The sequence below is a fragment of the Neopelma chrysocephalum genome, unplaced genomic scaffold (assembly GCF_003984885.1).
Source record: "Neopelma chrysocephalum unplaced genomic scaffold, ASM398488v2 Primary Assembly neopelma1_320, whole genome shotgun sequence".
In the NCBI taxonomy this organism is placed as follows: domain Eukaryota; kingdom Metazoa; phylum Chordata; class Aves; order Passeriformes; family Pipridae; genus Neopelma; species Neopelma chrysocephalum.
The window spans coordinates 184,237-207,829 of NW_020897983.1; the positions used below are offsets into that span (position 1 = coordinate 184,237).

The 23,593-nt window shown below is 66.3% G+C and overlaps 1 protein-coding gene across 4 annotated transcripts in view; it reads right to left on the reverse strand.

Annotated features, from left to right (window-relative positions):
- Nucleotides 1-2,490: 2,490 nt before the first annotated feature.
- The window catches only part of NFIC (nuclear factor I C), a 40,037-nt gene continuing 18,934 nt past the window's right edge, over nt 2,491-23,593 (reverse strand). For 2 of the 4 annotated variants that reach the window (XM_027705160.1, XM_027705159.1), the window contains exons 2-11: nt 22,913-23,444; nt 12,666-12,737; nt 12,095-12,169; nt 11,861-11,984; nt 11,218-11,342; nt 9,314-9,442; nt 9,015-9,199; nt 7,523-7,682; nt 5,833-5,918; nt 2,491-3,674 (exon numbers count right to left, since the gene is read on the reverse strand). In XM_027705160.1, the coding sequence (XP_027560961.1) occupies nt 3,657-3,674; nt 5,833-5,918; nt 7,523-7,682; nt 9,015-9,199; nt 9,314-9,442; nt 11,218-11,342; nt 11,861-11,984; nt 12,095-12,169; nt 12,666-12,737; nt 22,913-23,444 (1,506 nt within the window). In that variant the 3' untranslated portion in view covers nt 2,491-3,656. The remainder of the gene's footprint in view (nt 3,675-5,832; nt 5,919-7,522; nt 7,683-9,014; nt 9,200-9,313; nt 9,443-11,217; nt 11,343-11,860; nt 11,985-12,094; nt 12,170-12,665; nt 12,738-22,912; nt 23,445-23,593) is intronic. The other 2 variants (XM_027705161.1, XM_027705162.1) reach the window with 2 other exon arrangements.

Below are 23,593 nucleotides of genomic sequence, written 5' to 3' on the forward strand. Positions count from 1 at the left end.
TTCTTCTTTTTTTTTTTTTTTTTAATTTTGTCTCGTTTTTGTAGCTCTATTTTTCATTCCTCCCCCCCAACTGGACGCCCCCCCCCCCCCCCCCCACGCTCCCTCCTTGCATTGTCCTTGCAGAAATCAATACTGCACCTTGCATAAAGAAGCGGCTCCCAAGGCTGTTCCCCTCCCCGGGGGACCCCCGCACCAGCCTCACCGGTGGGCAAAACCCGGCGGGACGCGACCCCCCCCCCCCCCCCCCCCCCCAATACTTTTGGGCCCCAAAAAAAAAAAAAAATTAAAATTAAAAATTTTAAAAACTGTTGACGACGACGTTTCTTCATGCCCGAGCAGCAGCGATGCCGGTACCACCCGCCCACCGGTGTCACGACCCGCGTCAGCCTCAGAGGGCTGTGCGGGGGGTCCCTCCGGCCGGCGGAACGCTGGGGTTTTAAGGCAAATTCTGGGTTTTTTGGGGGTGTCGGGCCCCTGCTCGGCAGCGGGCACAGCAGGGAGAAGCGGGTAGAGGGCACCTCCTGCCATTCCCTGCTGCGCCAGCCGGACCCCCGGGGATGAAGCCGATGGGGATGGGGGTGAGGGGGAGGCTGTGACCCCCCCCGACACCAGCCCGGGGTGGGGGGGGCACAGCTACATTCACACGGTTCCATTCCTGTCACGAGAGCAGCCGGGCTCAGCCCTCCTGGCCCTGCGCCCCATTGAACACCAATTAAAAAGCGGGGATCCCCTAAAGGGGGGGGTGGGACGCTGTGGCCCCCCGTAAGGGCCAGCCATGGGGGTCTCCATCCCTGCTCCTCCCCGCACGGACCCCACCACATCCCCGTCCGTTCTGCCGCGCCCGAACACTGGGTTCCCCCCCCCCGAGCGTTCTGGGGGGGCTCTGGCCCGGGGGTCCCTGCCGCCTCCCGCCTCGCTGCCTTTGGTTGCTGGAAGCAGAAAAAAAAAACAAATAAAAACCCCCCAAAAGGGAAGGAAAACAAAGAAAAGAGAGGCAAAGCAAAGGGGTGGCCGCCCCCCCGGCCGGCCCCCCCCCGCAGCTATTGCATATTCCGGTGTGTTGGCGCAGAGGATGCATCGGTATTACCAACTGGAAGACGTTTCTGAGGGGGAAAATCGGCTAAAAAAGAAGAATAATAGAGAGAAAAAGGGACTTTTCCGGCCGAGAAGAAGCCATGCAGGAGGCGAGGGGGGGGCAGCCGCCCCTGGCCCCCCCGGCCCCCCGGGAGCCCCGGGCATGCAGCGACTCCCTCGCACTGATATCGGGTCCAGTAATACTTAGGCTTCGAAGGCAAGGCACATCATGTGGTATAAAATTTCGTGCAAATTAGGAAAACATGGAATTTTTTTTCTTGTGTTTTTTTTTTTTTTCGAAGCCTATTTTTTTTTTTTCCCAATTTTTTTTTGAGTGTTTTTTTCCATGTTTTTTTTTTCTGTGGGCTCTTTTGCTGAAGGGGAAGGTAGAGCCGGTTAATAGAGTCTGCCATGCACAGCATCAGCCAGCCGCGGCTGGGTTGAGCCAGGTCACCAGATCCTGTTAAAGCACCATGCAGTTTATTTGTCTTTTTTTTTGTGTGTGTCTTTTTGTGGTTTTTTTTTTTTTTTCATGTGTTTCTCTTCTCAGATCTTTAAAAAAAAACAGGTTTCCCTCTCTGCCAAGCGCTTTTTGTTGTCTTTTTTTTTTTTCTTTTCTTTTTTTTTTTTTTCCTGTGGGTTTTCTCCTTTTCTTTTCCTTTTTGATTATTTTTCTGTCTCCCGGGATTTCCTGCGTCAGCCCTTTCCCGGTGCCTCGCTGTGCCGTCCCGGGGGGTGGGAAGCGGGGGGGAGCGGGGGGCCGCTGGGATGGGGGATGCGATGCCGGTGGTCCTTGGGGCGGCTCTGGGTGCCAGGGGAGGGGGCCAGGCGGGCGGTGGCGGTGACATCCCCAGCTCCTGGACATCCCACGGTGCCTTCTCTCCGTCATCGCCCGTGGGGTGTCCCCTGGGCGGGGGGGATCCCTTGGGGACCGGTGTCCTCCGCGGCCGCCACCATCTCGCTGGGGACACCGGGTGCCTTCGTCCTCTTCCTCCTCCTCCTCGCCTGGGCCGTCGCGGGGGTCCCTCTGCTCTAAGGCACTGCCACATCCCTGTGTCCCCTTCCCGGCCACAGTGCCACCGCGCGGGGCGGGGACGGCTGGGGGCTTCCTCCCGTGCTGCCCCCGGCCGGGGGCTCCTCCAGGGTGGCCGGGACCCCTCCCCGCCGCAGTTTAGGCACTTGACGCGGGGCCGGGGGCTCCGGGGGGGCTCCGGGGGGCTGGCTCTGCCCTCGCCCTCGCTCGGGCTCCTTTGCTCCATCCTTTTGTATCCAAAAAAAAAAAAAAAAAAGCCCAAAAAACCCCAAACCAGCCGTCCCGACAAGCCAGTGCCGGGGGCTCCACCTCCTCCTCCTCCTCCTCCTCCTCTTCCTCCTCCTTTTTTGTGATTTCTTTTTTCTTTTCTTCTTTTCTCTTTCTTTTTTTTTTTTTTTGACGATTCCCTCTTAAAAGTGCATTTCCTACAAAATGTGCAACACGAGCGCACCCTCTCCTGCCTCCCACCTGGTACCTGTCCACAGGAATGCATAGCTCAAACACACGGACGCACGGGCCCCCCCGCCCCGGCCCCACGGGCCCCCCCCCCGGCCGCGGGGACACGCCGGGAGACACGTCGGGGGACACGGGGACACGCGTGGGGACACGCGGGGCCGGGGCTGCTGCGGGCTGGGGGGGGGAGGAAGGCGACCAGAGAGACGGCGACCCGTGCCCCGGAGTGACGGTGGCCGCCCGGGTCCTGTCGGGGCCGAGCCGGGACGGTCCCCACGCTGTGTCCCCGCGGGGACCGGGGTGTCACCGCCACCGCAACCGTTTCTGGCCGCGCCCGCGCACCCTCCGCGGCCAAAAGCCCCCTCCTCCTGTGACACCCGCTCGTGCCACCGTGTCACCGCAGCACGATGCCACCCACCCCCGGGGCGCTGTCACGGCACGGAGCATCACCCGCCCTGACCGCGGGCGCAGCCGCTCCGCGGGGCTCGGGTGGCAGGAGGGTCCCCTCAGCCCGCCCCGCCGCGCCCCAGCCCCGGGGCCCCCCGAGAGTCTGCGTGGGGCCGGGGGGGGCGGCGGAGGGTTTTTTTTTTTTTTGATCTTTTCTACTCACATAGAGGCAAGAACGAGAGAGTCAAAGCCGTTTGCATATCCGGCGAGCGGCCGGCGGGGCTCGGCAGCGCGGCCCTGCAGCCGCTCCGGGAGGCATTGCTGGCACGAGTTGTGTCAGGTCTCAGCGCGGCGCCGGCCGACGGGGTAAATAATAGTGTTTTTTTCTTTTCTTTTTTTTTTTTTTTCCTGTTTCTTTGTTTTCTGGCGCATCGCCGGGGTGTGTGGGGGGCAAGGTCCTCCTGGGATGGGTTGTTGTTTTGTTTGTTTGTTTGTTTCCTTTTTAAAACAGTTTGACCCTTTTCCTTCTTCCTTTCCCTCGCTCTTTCCTTCGGGTGTGGGTTTTGCTTGTCGTCGTCGTCGTCGTCGTCGTGAGGCCGCGCTCTCCGTCGTCACCGCAAGGCTGGGCCTGGTGCTCGGGGACGGGGATGTTCCTCTGGGGGTGCCTAAAGCAGAGGAGAAGGGAGGCGAAGGGGCGGCACGGCGGCGGTTATCCCAGGTACCAGGACTGCCGGGAGAGAGGAGAGAGGCCGGCGTTAGTGCTCTGCCCCGCGGAGCCGCTCCGTCCCCGGCCGGTCCCGCCCCGCCCTGGCACAGCTGTCCCCGTGCTGTCCCCTGCTCGGCGCACGGGGCCGGAGTCCCCACTCCCGCACTGAGTTTATCCGTCCTCAGCACGGCGGCCGCTCGCGTTCCCCCTCGGTGGCCGGTCCCTCTGCGCCTCCGCGGCAAAGGCGACGCTGCCCAGGGAACGGTGCCGCTCGGGGACAGGTAGGGGGGTGGCACAGCTGGGGACCCCGCGGGGTGGCCCCCCGCCACCCTCCCATTGTTTCCCCCCCAGCCCCAAGTTCAAGTTCATTCCCGATTACCTCATGTCTGGTTTCCGTTGGAAACGAGACAGCTCGGGGCCGCTGCTTCCCTTAACCCTTCCCGGCCCTGCCACACATGACCAGAGCGTGGCAGGTCTCAGCTGCCAATCCCGGGGCACCACCTCCTTCCCCCGTGCCTCAGTTTCCCCAGGCAGGGCAACCGTGAGCCCTGGGGAGACTCTTGGAGTGTGACTGGACACCCACACACAGGGACAGGGACACCTGGAGGTCCTGGGACTGCAAACGGCCGTGACCCCCGGGTCCGGACAGGGACCCTGGCAGCCCCCTGCTCCCCTGAGGCTCTCCCAGCACTGCCCCAGCTCTCCTTTTTAGGGACCCAACGCCCTCGGGGTGCCCACCCCACGCTGCTCTGCCCACGTGTAGGACTGGGGAAACTGAGGCAGGGCGGGGGCTGTGGTCAGAGCCGGGTCCCCAGTGTTTGTCCCCTGGAACGGCACAGCACGCTCAAGTGTCCCAGCCCATGGTCCCCAAATATCGCACCCTGGCACAGCACAGCACCCTCGGGTGCCCTGTGGCACAGCTCACAGTCCCCAAGTGCCCACGCTCTGGCACAGCTCAGCACCCTGAGTACTCCCCCTCAGCCAGGGCAGCACCCCAGGGTGCCCCAGCACAGCACCATCCACACCCCCATCCTGTTGTACTGTCACCTTGTCACCCACCGGGCAAGGCTGCAGCCACCTCTCCTGCCCGTGCAGGGACTGCTGAGTACAAACCACTCGTGTCACAGGTGAGGCTGGGAGCTGGCACCCCTGCCCTGGCACCACGGCACTGCCTGCACTGCCAGGGCTGGCTCCCAAAACACCGGTTAGAAAACACCTGGGACTACCGGGAAGCCCCTGGAAAGGCGCACACGACATCCCAGTGCAGCGGGAGCAGCCACGGGCACAGCTGGGCAAGGGCAGAGGCCTGTGCCCACATGGAGGGGGGCACACAGTCCTGGTGCTCCTACTTTGGGGATGCTGTGGGCACCTGGACAGGGTGGTGCCAGGTGGTGCCAGGCAGGGCACAACCGGAGCATGGCAGTGACCTCCCTCTGAAGGACTCGTGGTGGCCCTGAGCCACCAGCAGTGCCCAAGGCTCTGGCACAGGGTGCCCATGGTGGGGATGCCACTGTGGCAATGCCCATGGGAGCAGGGCCACAGTGGTGATGCCAAGGCAGTGATGCCCACAGCAGCAAAGCCCACAGCAGCAGTGCCAGAGCTGCAGTGCCAAGGTAGCGATGGCCATGGTGGCACTGCACGAGGAAACAATCCCACAGTGATGGTGTCCATGGCAGTGATGCCCACAGTGGTGATGCCCATGGTGGCAACGCCCATGGTAGTGATGCCACTACAGCAATGCCTTGGCAGGGATGCCATGGTGGGGACACCCACAACAGCAGTGCCTGCAATGGCTGTGCCAATGGTGGCAATACCACAGCAGTGATGCCCAGGGAAGCTATACCCACAGTGGCACTGCCCTCAGCAGCGATGGCACAGTGGCAATGCCCACGATAGTGATGCTGTCAGCGATGCCCACAGCAGCAATGCCCATGGCAGCAATGCCACGGCAGTGATGCCATGGTAGCAATGCCCAGGGTAGCAATGCCACGGCAGTGGCAGTGATGCCACGGTGAGGATGCCACAGTGGGGCTACCCACGTCAGCAATGTCATGGCAGCGACAGCCATGATGGTGATGCCTGCACTGGCCATGCCCACGGTGATGCCCACGGTGATGCCATGGCGAGGGTGCCCGGGGTGAGGGCAGGAGTGTCCCCCCAGCAGCATCCCCGCTCTCACCTGTGCCTGATAGATACTCCCAGGATCCCTTGGTCCTAATCCCACGAAGGTACGGTTCGCAGGGGGCGTGCCTGGTGCAGAGTAGGCTGGGGAACAAACGAGAGCTCATTAACGGGGCTGTGGGTGGCACTGCCATCGTCCCCCCCGGGGCCAGGCCCGGCCCTCTCCCTGGCGCTGCTGGGACAGGAGTCCTGGGCACCGTCCCTGGCTGTGGCCTGACGGCAGGTGAGCGGAGCCCAGGGTGCTGTGCCCCAGGGGTGCTGTGCCCCAGGGGTGCTGTGCCCCTGGGGTGCTGTGCCCGGTCGGTGCCGCCCGCAGTTTCGGGGTGATGGCAGGTTGGGGGCGCGGTGCCATGGGGCGCGGGCACAGACGGGTGCTCCCTGCCGTGCCCACGCTGTGGCTTCCTGAGCTGAGCTGCCACGGGGCCAGTGTGATGGGAGCCACCCGCTCCACTCGGATGTGTCACTCCATCGTCACCTCCACCTCCCAGCTGAGGGTCCAGCAGTGGGACCCCCAGCCCCGCTGAGCTCCTGGGCTCAGCCCCTTCAGAGGCGCAGTGCTGCCAGAGGGGAAGGGGGACTTGGAGCCAGCTGTACCCCTTGGGGACAACCAGCGTCCTCCAAACACATCCTGTCAAGAGCCTGGGGGAACCGGCACTGCTCCGTCCCTCCTCCTGGCTGTGAGCCCATCACTGGCCAGGACACCCCATGCCATGTCCCAGGTCCCCTCCAGATCGGCCATGCCTTGTGTCCTCCACGCCACAGGGCCGCCACAGCAGACGGCCAGCTGGTGGCACCCTGCTGTGGCCTGTTCCCCGGGGACAGTGGCATCTTGCAGGACTCGACCCTGTGGGGACATGGCAGCCACTCAGGGTGCCAGTTTCCCATTGGCACTGCAGGAACAAGGACAACCCCCTCACAGAGTGCAGTGATGGCACAGCGTCCCACCACCACCACAGCACGTGCCCCAGTGCCAGTCTGGGGGCAACACCAGCTCCCCTCTGGTCCCTGGGCCCAGCGCCCCAAAATCCTCCCGGCCAAGGCGCCAATGGCCCCTGAGGAGGAGTGGAGGGCAAGAGTTCATCAGCCCCTACACTGACGAAGACCCCCAGGTGCCACCAGCCAAGCGCTCCGGGGGTCACACACGCAGTCCCTGCACCGGCGTCACTTCACATCCCCAACCAAACCGGGGTCCCCAGCACCAGGGACCCCCGTGGCAGCGAGAGGACGACAGCCCACACGGCGCACCAGGCACACTGTTCTTAGTCCCAGTGCCACCCGCGGGCCAGCGGGTCCCGGGCATCACTGCCACCACTGCAGTGAGGTGACAGCCACAGAGAGGCCACAGCCTCCCCACGGCACTGCCCACACCAGGGCATGGGGCAGGACACTGGTCTGGGGAGCCCCACGGGGGCTCAGCTGTGCTCAGAGGGAGGTGGGGCTCGGGCTGGTCCCTGGGACCAGCACGGGACCCCCCCTTGATGGGCGGCCACCACAAAACCCTGCCCGCTCCGACCTGCCTGAGACCCAGCAAACTCATGGCGTGCCAGCTGCCGCCCTCTCCCCGGCTGCGGGGAGGCCACCTCCGCCAACATCCCCCCAGCACCGGGACAGGGGGGACACCCTGGGGGGGCTGCGAGAGGAGGGGGCCGGCCGGGCCGGGGAGCGGGGTGGGCGCCGCGGGTGCTTACTGGGTGATGTCGGCGAGGTCGTCCCTCCCTCGGAAGTTGTCGTGGTGGATTTGGTGTCAGGAGAGACGGCCAAGCGGGGCATGCCGGGGGGAGGTGGCGGCGCCAGCATCTGCGTGGGCAGGTAGTGGCTGGGCACTTTCACTTGACCACTTCCATTTAACTGGGGACAACACAGACAAAAAACAAACAGCACAAAGCCATTAGGATGCAGGCACACAGCAGCACGGCCGGGGAGCCCCGGGGAGCCCCCCGGCACGGGCACGGGGCATCCCTCACTGCACACATGAGTTTGGTGGGTCTCAGAGCAGCCCTGAACGGTCGGCGCCGGCGGCAGGTGGGAAATCACAGCGGGGCAGGAGGGTCCGGGGGGCTGTGGGGGCCACGCCCCATGGGGACCGTGCCCCGTGGTGGCACACGTTGGAGTTGGGGCGCTGGACCCTCCTCTCTGCAGCAGCAGGGGAGCCTTTGAAGTGCTGCCAGGGGCACACAGGGGCCTTCAAAGGCTCCTTGGCAGTGCCCTGTGCCCGACTCGACAGTGGCTGCTCCCGGTCCGGTGTCCATCAGCCCAGCACTGGGCCACTGCAGGGGGGAATAGCAGCCATGCCCCTCATCCTGGCATCAGACCTCACCAGTGAGGGGCGACAGATGGGTGGTGGGCAGAAGTCAGAGGGGCTCCCCCAGAGCTGTGCATCCAGGGGGACAGAGTGGGGCACGGGAGGGCCATGGAAATAGGAATGCAGACACCCCTGGCCCCCAGTACCTGGGGTACTGGGCGTGTGGGGTGATGGCTTGGGGTGCTGCATGCACTGGGTGCTGCATGTGCAAGGTGCTGGTTGCGTGGGGTGTGGGGTGCTGGGTGTGTGGGGTGCAGTGGGTGCAGTGTGTGAGGAGTGCTGTGTGTGTGAGGTGTGGGGTGCTGTGTCTGTTGGATGTCGGGTGTGTGGGGTGCTGGGGCAAAGGAAGGCCCACAGCAGCACAGTGTGGCCCTGCCACCCCCGTGGGGACGTTGGGACACGGCGCAGTGAGGAGCTGACGGGTCACCCGTGGGCTGCGCAGGCGGTCGGGGACGCCGAGCCCGTCGCTCTCCCGGGCACGCTGGTGGCTCTGGGCGATGTCACACACCCCTGCCAGTCCCCCTGCTCCCACCATACACCCAAACCCCGGCTGACAGCTCAGCCCCAGTACGCCAACACCTCTGGTGCCCCGTGCTGAGCCGGGGAATGGCACTTCCATCCCTGGAGGAACACGGTGCCAACATGGAGCAGGCGCAGCAACAACGGTCCCGAACTGACGCACGGCAAGGCTGGAGCTCAGCCCCAGCAAACACCCCACAGCACCATCCGAGCACCCCGACTCCCCAGCGCGGCGGTGGCGGTGATGGTGGTGGTGGCAGCCGGTCCAGGGGACCCTCCTCGGGCAGCCCGGCTGGCAGCAGCTCCCGGTGCCCGCGGCGAGGTGGGCAATGGGTGCGGGAGCGGGGCTGGGTCCTTACCGGTCCGGGCTGCTGGTTGGACGGGTCGCAGGCCAGCGAGACGAGATCTTTGAGCGGGTCCTGCGGGTTGAGATGAGGCGGGTACCGGATGGCCGTGTGCGGGAAGTAGGTGGAGGCCGTCTGGGGGAGGATGGAGGTGGTGGGGAAATGCAGCGCAGACGATGGGTGCGGGCTTCGGGCGATACCTGCAGGTGACAGCAAAAGGGGACACACACCTGTGTCACTCGCTGGCAGCTCCCCCAGCCCCTTGCCCGCTCGGCCCTCGCTCCGTGCCTCGGCTTCCCCAGCGGGACACTCACCACTGTGCACGGCGATGACGGGACGGTGGTGCTGCGTGAAGCTGCTCAGCCGAGGCGAGGAGTCCTGGGGTGATGGGCTGTTGAAGGGGGACTTGTCCATCTCTGTCTTCTTCACGGTGGGGGAGATGCCTGGGGAACGTGGGTGCAGAGTCAGGACCCGCTGCAGGACCCCAAATCCTGGGGCTGCCGCCAGTCCAGTGCAGGGTTGGGAAGCTCATTCGGGGGCAAGGGGTCAAGGTGGGCATGGGGAGGGTGTGTGGCATAAGTGTGTGTGTGTGTGTGTGTGTGCTCCAGCACACAAGTGTGCACACACACCTGTGCACATGCACGTGGTGTGCATGTGAACACGATCATGTGTGTGCACCAGCAGGGCTGCACGCACCCGTGTGTGTGTACATGCACTTGTGTTACATGTACACAAGTGCTGCATCTGTGTGTGCAAGCGCACACACATGTGCTTGTGGGTGCACACAGCTCTGTGTGTGTGTCTGTGTGTCTGTGTGTCTGTGTGTGTGTTTGCCCACCTCGGGTGCAGCAGTGGGTGCCCTCACATGTGCCCCCCCGTGACCCTGCAGCCTCCACTGGGCACCCACCCCTCCTGGCACAGGGGGCTGGGGGCCACAGGAGCTCCTGGGGAGGGTGGAAGGTGCCGTTGGAGGGGTGACCCCTGGAAGCACCGTGTGCCCGGGTGCCCGAGGGCACGGCGGGGCAGGGGCCGGGCGGGGGGGGGCGGCGGGCGCGTTAATCCCCCGCCGCCGTGGCTTTAGCTCCGGCCATTTGGCCCGGGCCCGGTAATGGGTTTAGCTCGTTCTCAGCCGGGCGTTAGGAGGATTTCCCAGAACATCCCGTACGGGATTGCCAACCCCCTCCCCTCTCCCTGATGCCACAGCTGTGCCCCCCTTGCCGGCCCCCCTCACCCCTGCCCGGGTCAGGCCACCGGTGGGGACAGACACCCTGGCACGGCTCCCTCCATCCTCCATGCACTGCTTTAGGGAGGGGGTTACACCTTCCCCAGGACCACCTCTGCCCCCCTGTCTGCCCTCCATCACCAGCCCCATGGGGCAGGATGGGGCACGCCCCCCATGCACACGGGGCACAGCCCTGGGGCTGGACCTGCTTCCCCCAAACCACCCCCCAAGAGCATCCATAGCCCCAGCCCCCCCCAGCTGGGCACCCCAAGGATTTGGCAGGGCGTGGGGGCTGCTGCAGAGCCCATCCCACTGCTGGGGGAGGCAGCAGAAGATCTGGGGGGGGGAGGAAGAGGAGCAGCTCCTTCGCCTGCACCTCGGGGCGTGGGAGCTGCTGTGCCAGCCCTGCAGCATCGCTTTAATTAGCCCAGCCCCCCCTTTTCTTAATGAACAGCTAATTGGGGCTGTCTAGACAGGAAAGGGAAAAAAACCGCCAAGCCAGAAAGCTGTCCACAGCGGCGTGGGGCTGGGGGAGATAGCGTGGGACTGGGGGAGGCTGCTGTGGGGCTGGGGGAGGCTGCTGTGGGGCTGGGGGAGGCTGCTGTGGGGCTGGAGGCTGAGATGGCCCTATAGCAAGAGCCTGTGCCAAAATGGGGGGATTCTGTAGCAACCCTGCAGACCCCAAAGGGAGCCGATGCCCAAAGTGGGGGGCTACGGAGGCACCTGGGCACCCATGGAGAGCCCGTGCCTAAATCAGGGGGCTCTACAGCAACCCCACAGACCCCAGCGAGAATCAGGGATGTTCTGGGGGGCTCGAGGGCGACACCACATCCTCCACAGCCAGCGTGTGCTGTGACCTGAGGGCCCATAGGGACACCGGGGCACAGACAGTGCTGGGTGGTCACAGGGGGGTCTGGCAGTGGTGCCTGTGGAATGCTGGGAGCAGGATGGGGCCCAAGGACAGCGGGAGGGCCCCAGTGAGGAGGTGACACCTACCCCCTTCCATGTCTTCTGTCCAGTTGCGGCTGCTGCTGGTGGGGGAGTTGGAGGAGGTGTAGTACTCGCCCCCCGGGCTGGTGTCAATGTCATCCTCCATGGACCCCGACTTGTGCCGTTTGCTCCTGAGGGCAGGGAAGGGTCACAGAATCATGGAATGGTTTGGGTTGGAAGGACCTTAAAGCCCATCCAGTCCCACCCCCTGCCATGGGCAGGGACACCTTCCACTAGCCCAGGTGGCTCCAAGCCCCATCCAACCTGGCCTTCGAGACTCCCAGGGATGGGGCAGCTACAGCTGCTCTGGGAAACCTGTGCCAGGGCCTCCCCACCCTCACAGCCAAGAATTCCTTCCCAATATCCCATCTAACCCTGCCCTCTGGCAGTGGGAAGCCATTGTCCCTTGTCCTGTTCCTCCAGGCACTTGTATAAAGTCCCTCTCCATCTCTCTTGGAACCCCTTTACGCACTGGAAGGAGCTCTCAGGTCTTCCCAGAGCCTTCTCTTCTCCAGGCTGAACACTCCCAGCTCTCCCAGCCTGTCGTGGGTCAGCACACCCACCTTCCCCATGGCTGTGCCCGGTCTGGCCCTGGTATCCCCTTGGCATTGCCCTGGTGTCACCCTGGCACAGCCCTGGTGGCACTCACCCGCTGGAGGAGGTGCTGGGCAGCGTCCTCCTCATGCCAGTGCTGGAGGGGTTCAGGTCGTAGGCCAGGTGGCCCTGCAGCTCCCCCAGGGAGAAGTTTGGCCCCGTGCCCGTCACCACCGGCGCTGTGGGGAGAGAGGGGGGTCAGGGGGGCCTGGCAGGGAGGGGAGCCCTTGGGACACTGCTGTGCCCGGGCAGCCAGGGGGGTGGGCTGTGGCATCACCGTGACACTCACTTCGGGACACCTGGATGAGCTCGGTGACACTGAACACCCCCGAGGTGACGAAGCTTTCCTGGAAGTCTGTGGAATCTGTGCAGGAGAGAAGAGAGAGCGCTGAGGGGGCAACAGGGCCACCCCTCCCATCCTGCACTGCCTTGTGGCGATGCTTGAGGGCACCCCAACATCCCCAAATCCCCACCTGCCCCTGTCTTCAGCCTCCACTCCACTCCCTGATCCAGCAAGAGACCACTCTGACTGGTCCTCTCTGCCAAGGACACCCCAGAGCTGCCCTGTGCCTTGGTTTCCCTGTGGCTGAGAGTCCTGGCAGGGCTGGGGGCTGCACCCCCATCATGGGACCCCCATGGCAGCTGCTGTCCCCAAGGGACGTGGCTCCAGCTGGCTGTGGGACAAGGCTGAGGTCATGCCCAGCTCATTGAAGGTGCCCGGCACTCCTGGCTGGGGTTGGGGGGCACCAGAGCCACAGCACGGGGGGCACGACCGCCAGTCAAGGGGGCCCCTCCATGGCAGGGACCCTGGGCTGGGGTGTCCCTCGTCCCCTGGCCCCAGCCCTGCCTGTCCTGCTCACCCAGCGTGATGGGTTTGCTGTCCTCCTGGTCCGAGCCGATGCCTGTCCGGGGGCTGCTGCTCTGCTCTGCATCTGCAAGAGGAAAACCCCCCGGGGTGAGCCCCGTGCTGGTGGGAGCTGGGCTTGCCCCCCAGCTGACTGCCCCCTCCTTGCTCTGATGGGGGGAAACTGAGGCACGGGCAGCTCCCACCACACAGGAGGGCCACCACTGAGCTGGCACGTCCCCAGCACTGGGGAACAGCCACTGAGTGGCACCACCTCGGCCTCCCTGCCAGCAACAGGAGCAGGCAGGGCATTGTGGTGGCACTGCAGGATCTGGGCACTGCTCCCTGCAGGAGGGAAACCCCCAGTGCTCGACCTGCCCTCGGGGCAGAGTGATGGTCCCTGGCCCCGCTCCTGCCCTCCTGCCTCCTCTCCTCCCTCCAGCCACATCTGTGATCCATCGTCGCCCCACTGGGCACTGTCACCACAGCATGGCATCACCTGTGGCACCTCGTCCTGCCTCTGCCAAGCCCTCCGGAGGGCAGCAGGGCTCCAGGGCAGCACCTGCTCTGACCCCTGGAGCCCCATCCGGCACCGCTCCATCCTGGCTAAAAATAACCTGGCTCAGACGCTGAGCTCAGCGGCCCCGGCACCCCCTGGCACGGCACAGCACGGCACAGCCGCCGCGCTCAGGAGCATCCTTCCTCACCTGGCTGCTCCCAAAGCCCTTCCAAAACTTTTGCCTTGCATTTTCTCAGCTTCTCCTCCTTCCTCCTGCTCCTCCTCCCACCCCTTGGCCTTCGGCATTTCTCTTTCGCAGCCTTGGCAGATGCCAGGAAAGGGCTGAGACAATCCAAAAACACCATCAAAACCACGCTGCCGCCGCTGCCAGCCCACCTGTGCGCCTTGGGATTTTTCCCTTTCTCCCCCTTTTTCTCCCCCTTTTCCTTTCTTCCCTTGAGTCTCTCGTGCTCACGTGGCTCCCGGGGTGGTTATCCTTGGCTGGGCAGGTTAACCCTGTGGGCAGCAGCACCGTGCCCCCCCCGACCCCGACACCTCTGCGTGCTGCCCACCGGGCAGGTTATCCGTGCGGGCAGTGGGACTGTGCCACTCCCCACCCTGACATCCCCCCACGCCACCTCCCACCCCAGCACTCCCATGTGCCCGCACCCGCCCCGGGACTGCTCAACACTGACGCCGAATCAGCCATTTTGTCTCCCTGGCCAGCTGCCGCGTTCCCCTCCACCCATCCCGTGCCAGCCTGGCACCCCGCTCACGCCGGCAGCCCCGTGGCACCCTGCCACCAGTCCCCCCGTGTCCGCAGCCCTGGCTCCCTCCAGGCAGCCATTTTAGGGAGCAGAGACTCCCCCGGGAACGGGTGCAGGGGTTTTTCCCCTCCCGTTTCTCTCCATTTTTCTTTTTTTCCCTCTTTCCCCCATTTTGAAGCTGCCGCGTGCCCGAGCGTTTGGGGGAGCGGGCGGTGGCACCGAGCATGGCACAAACCCTCTGGGAACGGGGGAGTGGTGGAGGGACCCCCCGCACGACCACGGGCACCGCGTGGCCGGACATGGCCCCTCCTCGCCTCTAAAAACAACAAATCTGGCGGCGGCTCTGGAAGTGGTTAGTGGTGGAGCCTGGCCAAGGCGCGGGGCGGAGGCTGGCGGTCACAGCCCGAGGCCGGCTCGGCTCCCCACAGCCCCCCAGCGTGGCCTCAGGGCTCCCCGGTGCCACGCTTGCCCCCCAGATGGCACCCACTTGCCCAATCCTGGGGTCTTCACTCTCTCGGCAGCCCCCCAGGCCATGCACTCACCCGGTGGCTCTGAGGTGCCCCACACAGCCCTCGGCTCAGCCCAGGGACCCCCCACCATTGCTCACACCGAGATGGCCCGCATGGATCTTTGTCCCCCCAAACCACCCCAGCCTGGCCTCCGTTCCCCCAGGGCACCCAGTAGGGCCACCACTCACCCTGAGCACCCCCCGGGTGCTCCCCATGTCCCTTTACCCCCACACCCTCCCACAGCATCCCCCCGACCCAGCACCATCGATGCCACGCCACCCACCCCATTCCCAGGGGGGGCACCTCGAGGGCCTGCCCCCAAGCCCAGCACCCCAGTCCCACCCACGGCAGCCCGAGGAGCACCGGGGACTTTCCCGAGCTCCGAGGTTTGGCAGCAGGAGCAGCCCCTCCCTGCACCCTGGTGTCCCCGCCGGTGGAGGCGGCGAGGCCGGGGCCGCGGGCTCGGTACCCCCGGCTGCGGGCGATCCTCGTGGCTGGGCGGGCGAGCTCGCCAGCAGATTTCTGGCTGCCTCCTCGGCGCGGGGCGGCCGGGCCAAGCGCTGCTCTCACCGCCATGTGATGGCTGCCTGCGGCTGGCGTGCGCTAAAATGGCGAAGGGAGCCCTGGGCTCCCCCCTCCTCGCTCCCCCCAAGGGGCGTTTTTGGGGGGGGGCACCAAATCCAGGACCCAACAAGTGGCTCGGCTGCACCGTGAAGGAGAAAGAAGCCTGTGAAGCCCCTCCTTACCCGCCTCACTGATCCTGCACCCTCCGCACCCCGCTGGGGCCGGGATGGGGGACGGAGCTGGGGGGGCCCTGGTGCCACATTGCGGGGAGCTCGGGGAGGGGGGGGCTCAGTGCCAGGGTCCCCCCCGCCACGGCGGAGGAGAGCATTGAGTGCCCGAACAGGTCGATCCAATCGCTTTCAAAAATAGCCAAGTGTGTGCCCGGGGGGGGGGGGAGCGGGTGCCTGGGCTCCGGGCCGCGCTGGCAGCCTGGCCCCGTGCCACCCATTGAATTATGGATCCCGCACCCCGGCCCCGCTGGCTGGCAGGGTGCCCCCGGCCCCACGGCGGCACCCGCCCGCGGCCTCGGCGCGTGGGAACGACCCCCGGGCAGCGGGGACGGCCCTGGGGGGTGTCACTGCAGGCCGGGTGCCCCCCGGGGCTGGCGCAGCTGCGGGAGAGCCCTGGCTCGGTGCCCGAGCGCTGACGGTAACAGGGCACGGTGTTACCGGCAGCGCTGTGGGCGCAGGCGCACAGGCGGGGGGATGATGGGGGCTGGGGGAGCTGCTGGCGCCGCTGGGTGCGGCCCCAGCCCCCCGATGAGGGCAGCAGCCTTCCTCCTCCTCCTCCTCCTCCTCCTCCTCCTCCTCCTCCTCCTCCTCCAGCCCTGCCAGCCGAGGGCAGGAGATGGACGAGGGTTCACCATCGCTGCCTGCAGGCTCCTGCCCCGTGCCTCAGTTTCCCTTGGGGCTGGCTTTGGGGGCAAATTGCCCCCCCCCCGCCTGATGCTTGGTGGCCGCGCAGCCTCGGCACCTCCTCAGGTGCGTGTCCAGCCACCTTCCCCACAGCGGGAGTCAGTGGGGCCCAGAGTGAACAGTCTGGTCAGGAGCTGCCAGGGAGGGACCCTGTCTGGTCAGGGAGACCCCTGGAGAGCTGAGGGAGCCAGAGTGCCGTGGGGCAGTGATCCCACTGCGAGGGCTGGGGTGGGAGGGGTGTGAATCGGGAGGGCCCTGTCAGACCCCCAGCATCTCCCAGTCCCACAGTGGCCCCCCAGGTCCGAGCGGCTCTGCCTGTCCCACTGCCCATCCCGCTGCCGCCAGGCTGGGGTGGCCCTTACATAAACCCGGAACAGTCCCGCTTGTGTAACCTCCTTTATATAATACCCTGAACCGCCGCGTGTGCCGGGTAAATCCTGGCTCAGCCGGGCCGGCCGGCGCGCCGGGGCGCGGGACCCCTCCTCCCTGCTCCTCACAACGCCCCGCTCCCCCCCCCCCCGGCACCCCCCGCCATGCCCGGGGTGAGATGAGTTTGCTGGGCCTCAGCCACGAGCGCTCGCGGGGGCGGCAGCTTCTGCTCCCCCCGGCGAGCGAAGCCCCGGGGAGGTCCTGGCCGGAGGCATCCCCCGAGGTGGCGGGGCGGTGGCGGGGGGGGACGGACGCGCCCCGCTGCCACGTACGCCGGCCGCGGCCAGCTGGCCCGGGCGGGAGCCTGGGAGGGGAGAGCACGTTGGCCGACGGCTGCGAGCGAGCGGCGCTGGGAGCCGAGCGGGTTTGTCCTCGGCCGACCCCGGCCGGCACGGGGAGATGGCAGCGGCCGGGGGGAACCCCCCCAGGCGGGCGGCGCGGCCGCCCCCTCGCTCAGCCCTGCCAGGCCTGGGCTCCGTCCAGGGCTGCCGGCGCCCGCGGAGGCGAGCGGGGACAGATGGCAGCGGGCAAAGGGACGGGGAGAGCGGGGCAGACAAAGGGATGGCTGAGCCTCCCCCCCTCCTCCCTCCCTGGGACCCTCCCGCTGCGAGGTGCTGGCACCCAGCCCCTGCGCCCTGGGCTGGGGGCACTTGGGGGTGCAGCTGCTGTGAGGGGGTGAGAGGAAGGAGAGACGGATGGGAGAGAGAAAAGAGAGAAAGGAAGGAAGGGAGGAAGAAAAAAAAGGAAGGAAGAAATGAAAGTGGAAAAAAAGGGAAAGGGACAGGGACGGGGAAAGGGAAATATGCTGCCAGTATCTTGCTGCCCCACCAACCCCAGCCCCACAGCGCAGCACAGCCCAGCACAGCCCCACAGCACAGCCAGCCCCCTTCTAGAGTCCTACGGGCCCCCACCATGGCCCCCCTTGGCACCCCACAACATCACCCCCGGCTCACCACCACGCGGGGAGGCAGGTTCAAGCCCTCCCCAGGGCTGGCCAAGACCCCAGCGCAGGGGCCAGCGTGGCAGGGGACCCCAGGCCCCAGCTGGCAATGCCAGCCCCGCACGGGGGTGCAGGGGCACGCCGGGGGCTTGCCGACATCTGTTCGCCCCTCCGTGCCCACGGCCGCCGGCGGGAGGGAGCACCGTGGGCATCTGCTGCCCCAGCTGTCCCTTGCCAGCGCAGCACGAAGCCGGGCACCCGGCCAGGATGGCAACTGCGGCCCCGGGGAGGGCACGGCGCCTGCCAGCGCGGGGGGACAGCGGGTGCCGAGGGCGGGGGACGGCAGGTGCTCGCGAGACGGGGCTCGCTCATCTTTTATTCATCGGGTGCCTAACGGAGCGGGGAACCTCTCTGGCCCCTTGTACCCACCCCCCCCCCCCGCCCCCCCGGGCGGGGCCCCCCGTGCCAGCTCCCCCCGGCAGGCACCGAGGCCGCGGGGCTGAGCACGGCGCAACTCGCTCCGGTGGTGACGCGGGGCCGGGGCTGGCAGCGGGCACTGCGGGGAAGCCGGCCGGCTCCGGCACGCCGGCGGCTCGGCGCACTGCGGGAGAGCAGGGGAAGCCCTGACCTCCCCAAGGTCGCCGGCACATCGATCCGGAGAGCTCGAGCACATGGAAACCGCCCCGGCCGTGCCAGCGCCGGGCTCGCGGCGGGGCCGGGCACAGGGACGGAGGGACCCCGTGTGGTGACAGTGACCGGGACGGGTGGCTGGGGGGTGGCACCCCGGTGAGCCCCCTCCCACCCCGCCTCTGCAGCACACAGCTCTGGGGGGAGGAACCCAGCCCCTGCGGGCTCTCGTACCCTTGTGCCCTTTCCCGGGGGTCTCCTCCCGGACCCGCTGGGCTCTGCCTACCTCACTCCCCTCAACCTCGGTCTCCCTGGATGTTCGGCTGGGAGCGGAGATACCTGGAGCAGGGGGAGGGGTTTGCCCATGCCCATTTGTGTGCCGGGGTGGGGGGCTTTCCAGCCCCCCTGCCCGCCGGTGCCCAGCTCTGCGAACGGCAGATCCCAAATATTGTGAACCCCCATCAATCTTCCCGCGACCCTGCCGATAAATATTTGCGCGGGGGCCGGCGGGGCGGCGGTGCCCGGGGAAACGCCTGCCCCCCTCCATCTGGAGGAGCTGAGCAGACGCTTGGCACGGCCGGCCTGGCACGGCCACAGCGCGCCTGGGACGAGAGCCCTGGCACGGGCTCCCCGGCAGATTGGTGCCATCTGCCTCGCGCCGCAGCCAGCGGCGAGGCTGGTGGGGGGAGATAAGGGGCTGCCAGGCGGTGGGAGACGCAGATGCTGGCATGGCGTGGGGGTCCCTGCCCCCCTCCCCGCGTGCTTTATGCTGGCGGCGGCGTGGCCAGGGCTGCCAGGAGCTGGATGCCACCTTGGGGCCAGCCGCCTGCTTGCCCTGGGCACCCATCTGCTCCCACCCCGCTCGGCCCGGGGGGGCTCAGCCACCGGGCGCTGCCAGTGGAAGCTCAGTCAGGAGCCTCGACCCCCTGCCCTGCTGAGCACGGCGGCTGGGGGGGGGCCCAGAGCACCCCAAAGGCTGTGAGGGGTCGGCACTGACCCTGTCCTGCCTCCTGCCCACGGCTGGGGTGGGAATGGGGGCCAGGGATGCCAGGGAGCAAGATGGCGATGCAAGGACAGCGGGAATGGGGATGAAGGGATGGGGATACAGGGATGGAGGCACAATGGTGAGGGCACAGGGAGGGGGTCCGTGGAGCTGGGGAGCACCGAGGGGAGGGTGCAGGGGGAGGGGCACTGTCCCCCCCAGACTGGCTGCTGCTTTCAGGAGCTTCTGGAAGGAATCTCTCCGTAATGCTCCCAAGGTCCTGGCACCATCGGCTGGGGAGATTGATTACCATTTTACTGCAATGCTTTTGACTTTCACCAGCGACCTCCGAGCTCCCCCCCAGCCCCCCCCCCCACCGCTGCACACCCAGCTCTGGGCTGCAGCGCCGTCCCCTCCCCCACTGCGGTGTGCACAGCCCAGCCCTCACCCAGCCCCGCACCCATCCCGCACCCATCCTGCTCCCATCCCGCATCCAGCCCTGCTCCCACCCTGCATCCATCCTGCATCCAGCCCTGCTCCCATCCTGCATCCATCCTGCACCGAGTTCTGCTCACATCCAACACTCATCTTGCATCAAACCCTGCTCCTATCCCGCACCCATCCCGATCCCATCCTGCCTGGAGGTGCCGGGGGTGCAGCGCTGGGCGCAGGATGGGTGCGAGATGTGCTGGGGCCGGTGCTGCTCTGGGGAGTGGACCCAGGCAGCCGGCACCCCCTGCACCCCACGGCGACCCCCGGGACCAGCAGGGTGGGATGGGGTCTCCCACCAGCCCGGCACTGCTCGTGCCTCAGTTTCCCCATCCGGGGGCAGGGAAATCCGAGCGGCGCTTCCCGGCAGACGGAGGGGGGGCAGAGCCGAGGGGCAGAGCTCGCCCTTGGCATCGGTCCGGGTGGGCCGGCCGGGCGCTCGGCACCCCCGAGGATGCCTCAGACGGCGGGAGGGGAGCGCAGGGCCGGGGGCTCCTCCATCCTCCCCCCTCTCCGGCGTTGCCAGAGCAGCGGCTGGGAAATTGTGCTGACACCGGCAAAACCGGGCGGCGGGGGCGGGGGAGCGCGGGCGCACGTGCTCGGGCTGATAACGGGGGGCCGCGGGGGCTGCGGGGAGCCCGGGCTGCCCGGCCGGGGGGCCCTGCGCGGGCCAGACCCTCCCCTTTGGGTCTGGGGATGCTGCGGGAGGCTGGGGGGAGCGGGTAGGCAGGACAGCGGAGGCAGGAGGGGGCAGGAGCGGGCAGGAGGAAGCGGGCAGGAGGAAGCAGGCAGGAGGAAGCAGGGAGGATCAGGCAGGAGGGGGCAGGCAGGACCGGGCAGGCAGTGTGTCGGAGAGGGAGCAGGCAGGAGGGGGCACGCAGGAGGGGGCAGTCAGAAATGGGCAGGTAGGCAGGAGCAGGCAGGCAGGAGGGAGCAGGCAGGAGGGAGCAGGCAGTGTGCTGGGCAGGGAGAAGGCCAGTGAGCCCACAAGGCCATAGCACAGTGATCCCCAGCACCCCCTGAGTGCTGGCACCCAGCCTGGCCATGCCATGCAGGGCCCCACCGGTGCAGTGGCTGCCCCCATATCCCTCCTTGCCTCAGTTTCCCCACCAAGGTGTGAGGCCAGAGATCCCCTTGCCAGGCACAGCCTAATGGAATGTGCCCACTGCACGCTGGAGCCGGGCCATGCCGAGCACCCACCACTCAGCAGCACCCTGGAGGTCCCATGCCATGGCTCCTGGCCCATCCTGGTCCCCCTTAACCGGAGCCAGAGCGACCTTAACAGCAAAAGTGAGAGGCTGCCAGGCCTTATCAGAGAGTATTTACAGCCGCTGTGTTCCCAATTAGACAGTCAGGTGACTGCGGCTGCTGGAGACCCAGACACTGGGGTCAAGGTCGTTGGTGGGGGCCTGGGGGTGGCAGAGGGGCAGCCACCTCCCCGGGGACACCAGCTGCCCATGGCACGGCCAGGGAACCTGCCGGCACAGCACCCCAGCGTGGCACACTGGGTGGTAATAGGGGACCCCATCGCGGCTGCCATGGGGGTCCTGGTCCCTGCCGTTGGCACGGCCACTGCAGGGCTCCCAGTCCAGTGTCAGGGTGCTCCCAGTCCAGCCCAGTCCAGAGTACCCCAGCCCACTGTGACACTACACCTCCCACTGAGCCAGCACAGGGTGTCCCCGGTACGGAGTGCCCCCAAAACTGCAGCACTCCAGTCAAGCCCAGTACCCCATCGCAGTTCAGACCACCATGGCCGTGTCTCAGGCCAGTACGTGACATTCTGCCCAGCCACACAGGGCACCCACAGCCCCCCAGGCAGCACCCTGGGCCCCCCATTCCAAGCACAGCACCCACCGTTCCCCTGTTGGGAATCAATGGCACCAGGCCCCATTGGGTCCCATCCTGCCCCCGAGCAGGTGAGCCCTGTGCGTGGGCACAGGTGTGTGGTGCTGGCATCACATGTGCTCACACGCCAGGGAACATGGCTGGGCAGCCAGGGCCTGGCTGCACACATGTGTGCAACTGCACATGTGACCTGCACCCGCCCTGCATCCCCCTGGACCCTGGGGCAGGATCTGACCCCGGCTATTCCCCGCTGGAGGCTGTGCCCTGCTTTTTCCCAAAGCCACAAGGGGCTGGTGGTCCCACCAAACCCCTCCCCTGGGGAGCAGGGGGGTGTCACATGCCCGTCCTGTCTCAGTTTCCCCAGAGACACCCAGCATATCCCACAGGGCAGAGCCTGTGCCCACCATGATTCACAGCGCTGGCACCCCTTTGCTGGGACTGCTGGCACCACGGTGGCCTCTGTGGTGTCACTGTCTGTCCCTGGGCTCTGGCCAATGCTGGGCAAGGAGCCACCAGCCCCACACTGCCCCTGCCGTGGTGTTGATGGGAATGGGCTCACGGGGCTGGGGGGCATCACCCAGTGCTGCGGGCATGGACAGGAGATTGCTGCCAGAAGAGGACCAATGTCCTGGTCCCTGCACACCTGGGCAGCCTGGCCTGGGCATAGAGTGGCCACAACCCCTGTGACTGTCCCTTAGGGTTGCACGTTGCAGCCCCCCTGGCTCTGAACCACCCCGTGCAACAGCCCTGCCCTCACCCGCGGGGATCACACAGCATCTCCCCTGGCCCCTCACACACCCGGGGGCGTTGGGAGGGGGTCGGGGTCTGTGGGGGACCCCAGCTGCTGGCAGGGTGTCCTGCCAGCACGTCACCAGCCTGGGACAGCAAACCTGCCCAGAAAACATTTTTACTGATGAGCTTCCCCTCCCAACACGCAGGAAGATGATGTGAACTGGATGGCCCAGGGACCCAACCCAGGACCCACTCCCTGCCCTGCCCGCTGTGCCTCAGTTTCCCCCTTTTCATCAACAAGGCTTCGAGAGCAGATCTGACCCTCCCTGCTGCAGTGAAACCAGTCCAGTTCTCCCATCAAGTCTGTGGGACCCCCAGGCTGGGGAGCAGCATCCCCCTGGGACATGGCAGGAGCTGCTGGGGTTTGTCCCCACCAGTGTTATCACTGCTCCCTGCCCAGTTGGTCTTGCTGCCCTTGTCCCTGTCACTGAGAGGTCGGGATTGCAACCCACGGCAAACAGGCACTGCTGGACCCCTCCCAGCTCCAGCTCTTGGGGGATGTGCCAGGAACAGACTGTCCCTTCCCTGCCCACGCTGCCCACCTGCTCTGGCACAGGCAGCCCCTCAGGCAGGTGCAGGATGTGGGGTTAACCCTCCAAAACTCCATGCTGGGGACACCCAGAGCCAGGAGCATCCTCAGGGGCCTTTTGCCTCCTCCCACTCCTGGGCAGCTGGGATCTGTCCTGTCTGGGGGAGAGGGGCCGTGTGGGGGGCACCGACCCAAAAAGCAGTTTGGAGAGAGGGAAGAACTGCAAAGTCTGCAATGGGAAACACATCCCAGAGCAGCGTCCCCAGGCCAGAGACGGGGATGGGAAAGATGGGGAGGGAAAGCTGGAACAAACCCCGCTGGAATCAGGTGTGGCAGGGCACAGCCAGGCTCTGCCCCGCAGGTAGACGAGCACCCACCTCTCTCACGGACGAAATACGCCAGGTAGAGGTCGAGCTCCTTGACAGAGACGCTGATGTGGTGGGGCTGGACGCAGAGGATGGGGTTGGTGCACTGGCCAGACTTGACCAGGCGCTCGCCATCGGTGCTCTCCAGCGGGATCCCTTTGAAGAGGATGACCATGACCAGGTCCAGCCGCCACACCTTGTCGGCCTGGCGCAGGCAGTCGATGCGACGCATCTTGCCCTTCTGGTCGGGGTTGGAGAGGACGCAGCACGAGGGCTTCTTGCCCGTGATGGAGAGCACGAAGTCCTCGCGGCACTCGGGCCGGATGTCCTTGCGCAGCTTGGCCAGGAGGCGCGAGGCCCATTTCTGCTTCACCTCCGGCTTCTCGCTCAGCAGCTCGTCCTTCACCGCCCTCTCCTCATCCTTCGTCATCCTCTTCTCGTGCTTCTTGAAGTACTTGCGCTTGCGGGCCTGCAGGTTGAACCACGTGTAGGCAAAGGCCCTGACGTGGGGGAGCAGCGCCTCGATGAAGGGGTGGAACTCATCCTGTGGGAGCAGAGGGACAGGGGGTCACTCCTGGTTGGCCTCTCCCAACCACCCGGCATGGCTGGGGAGCCCTGGGGACCTGTCAGGCTCATCCCCACTGAGCTGCATTCCAGCACAACCAGGAGGAAAAGCTGTGGCAGAGGCACATG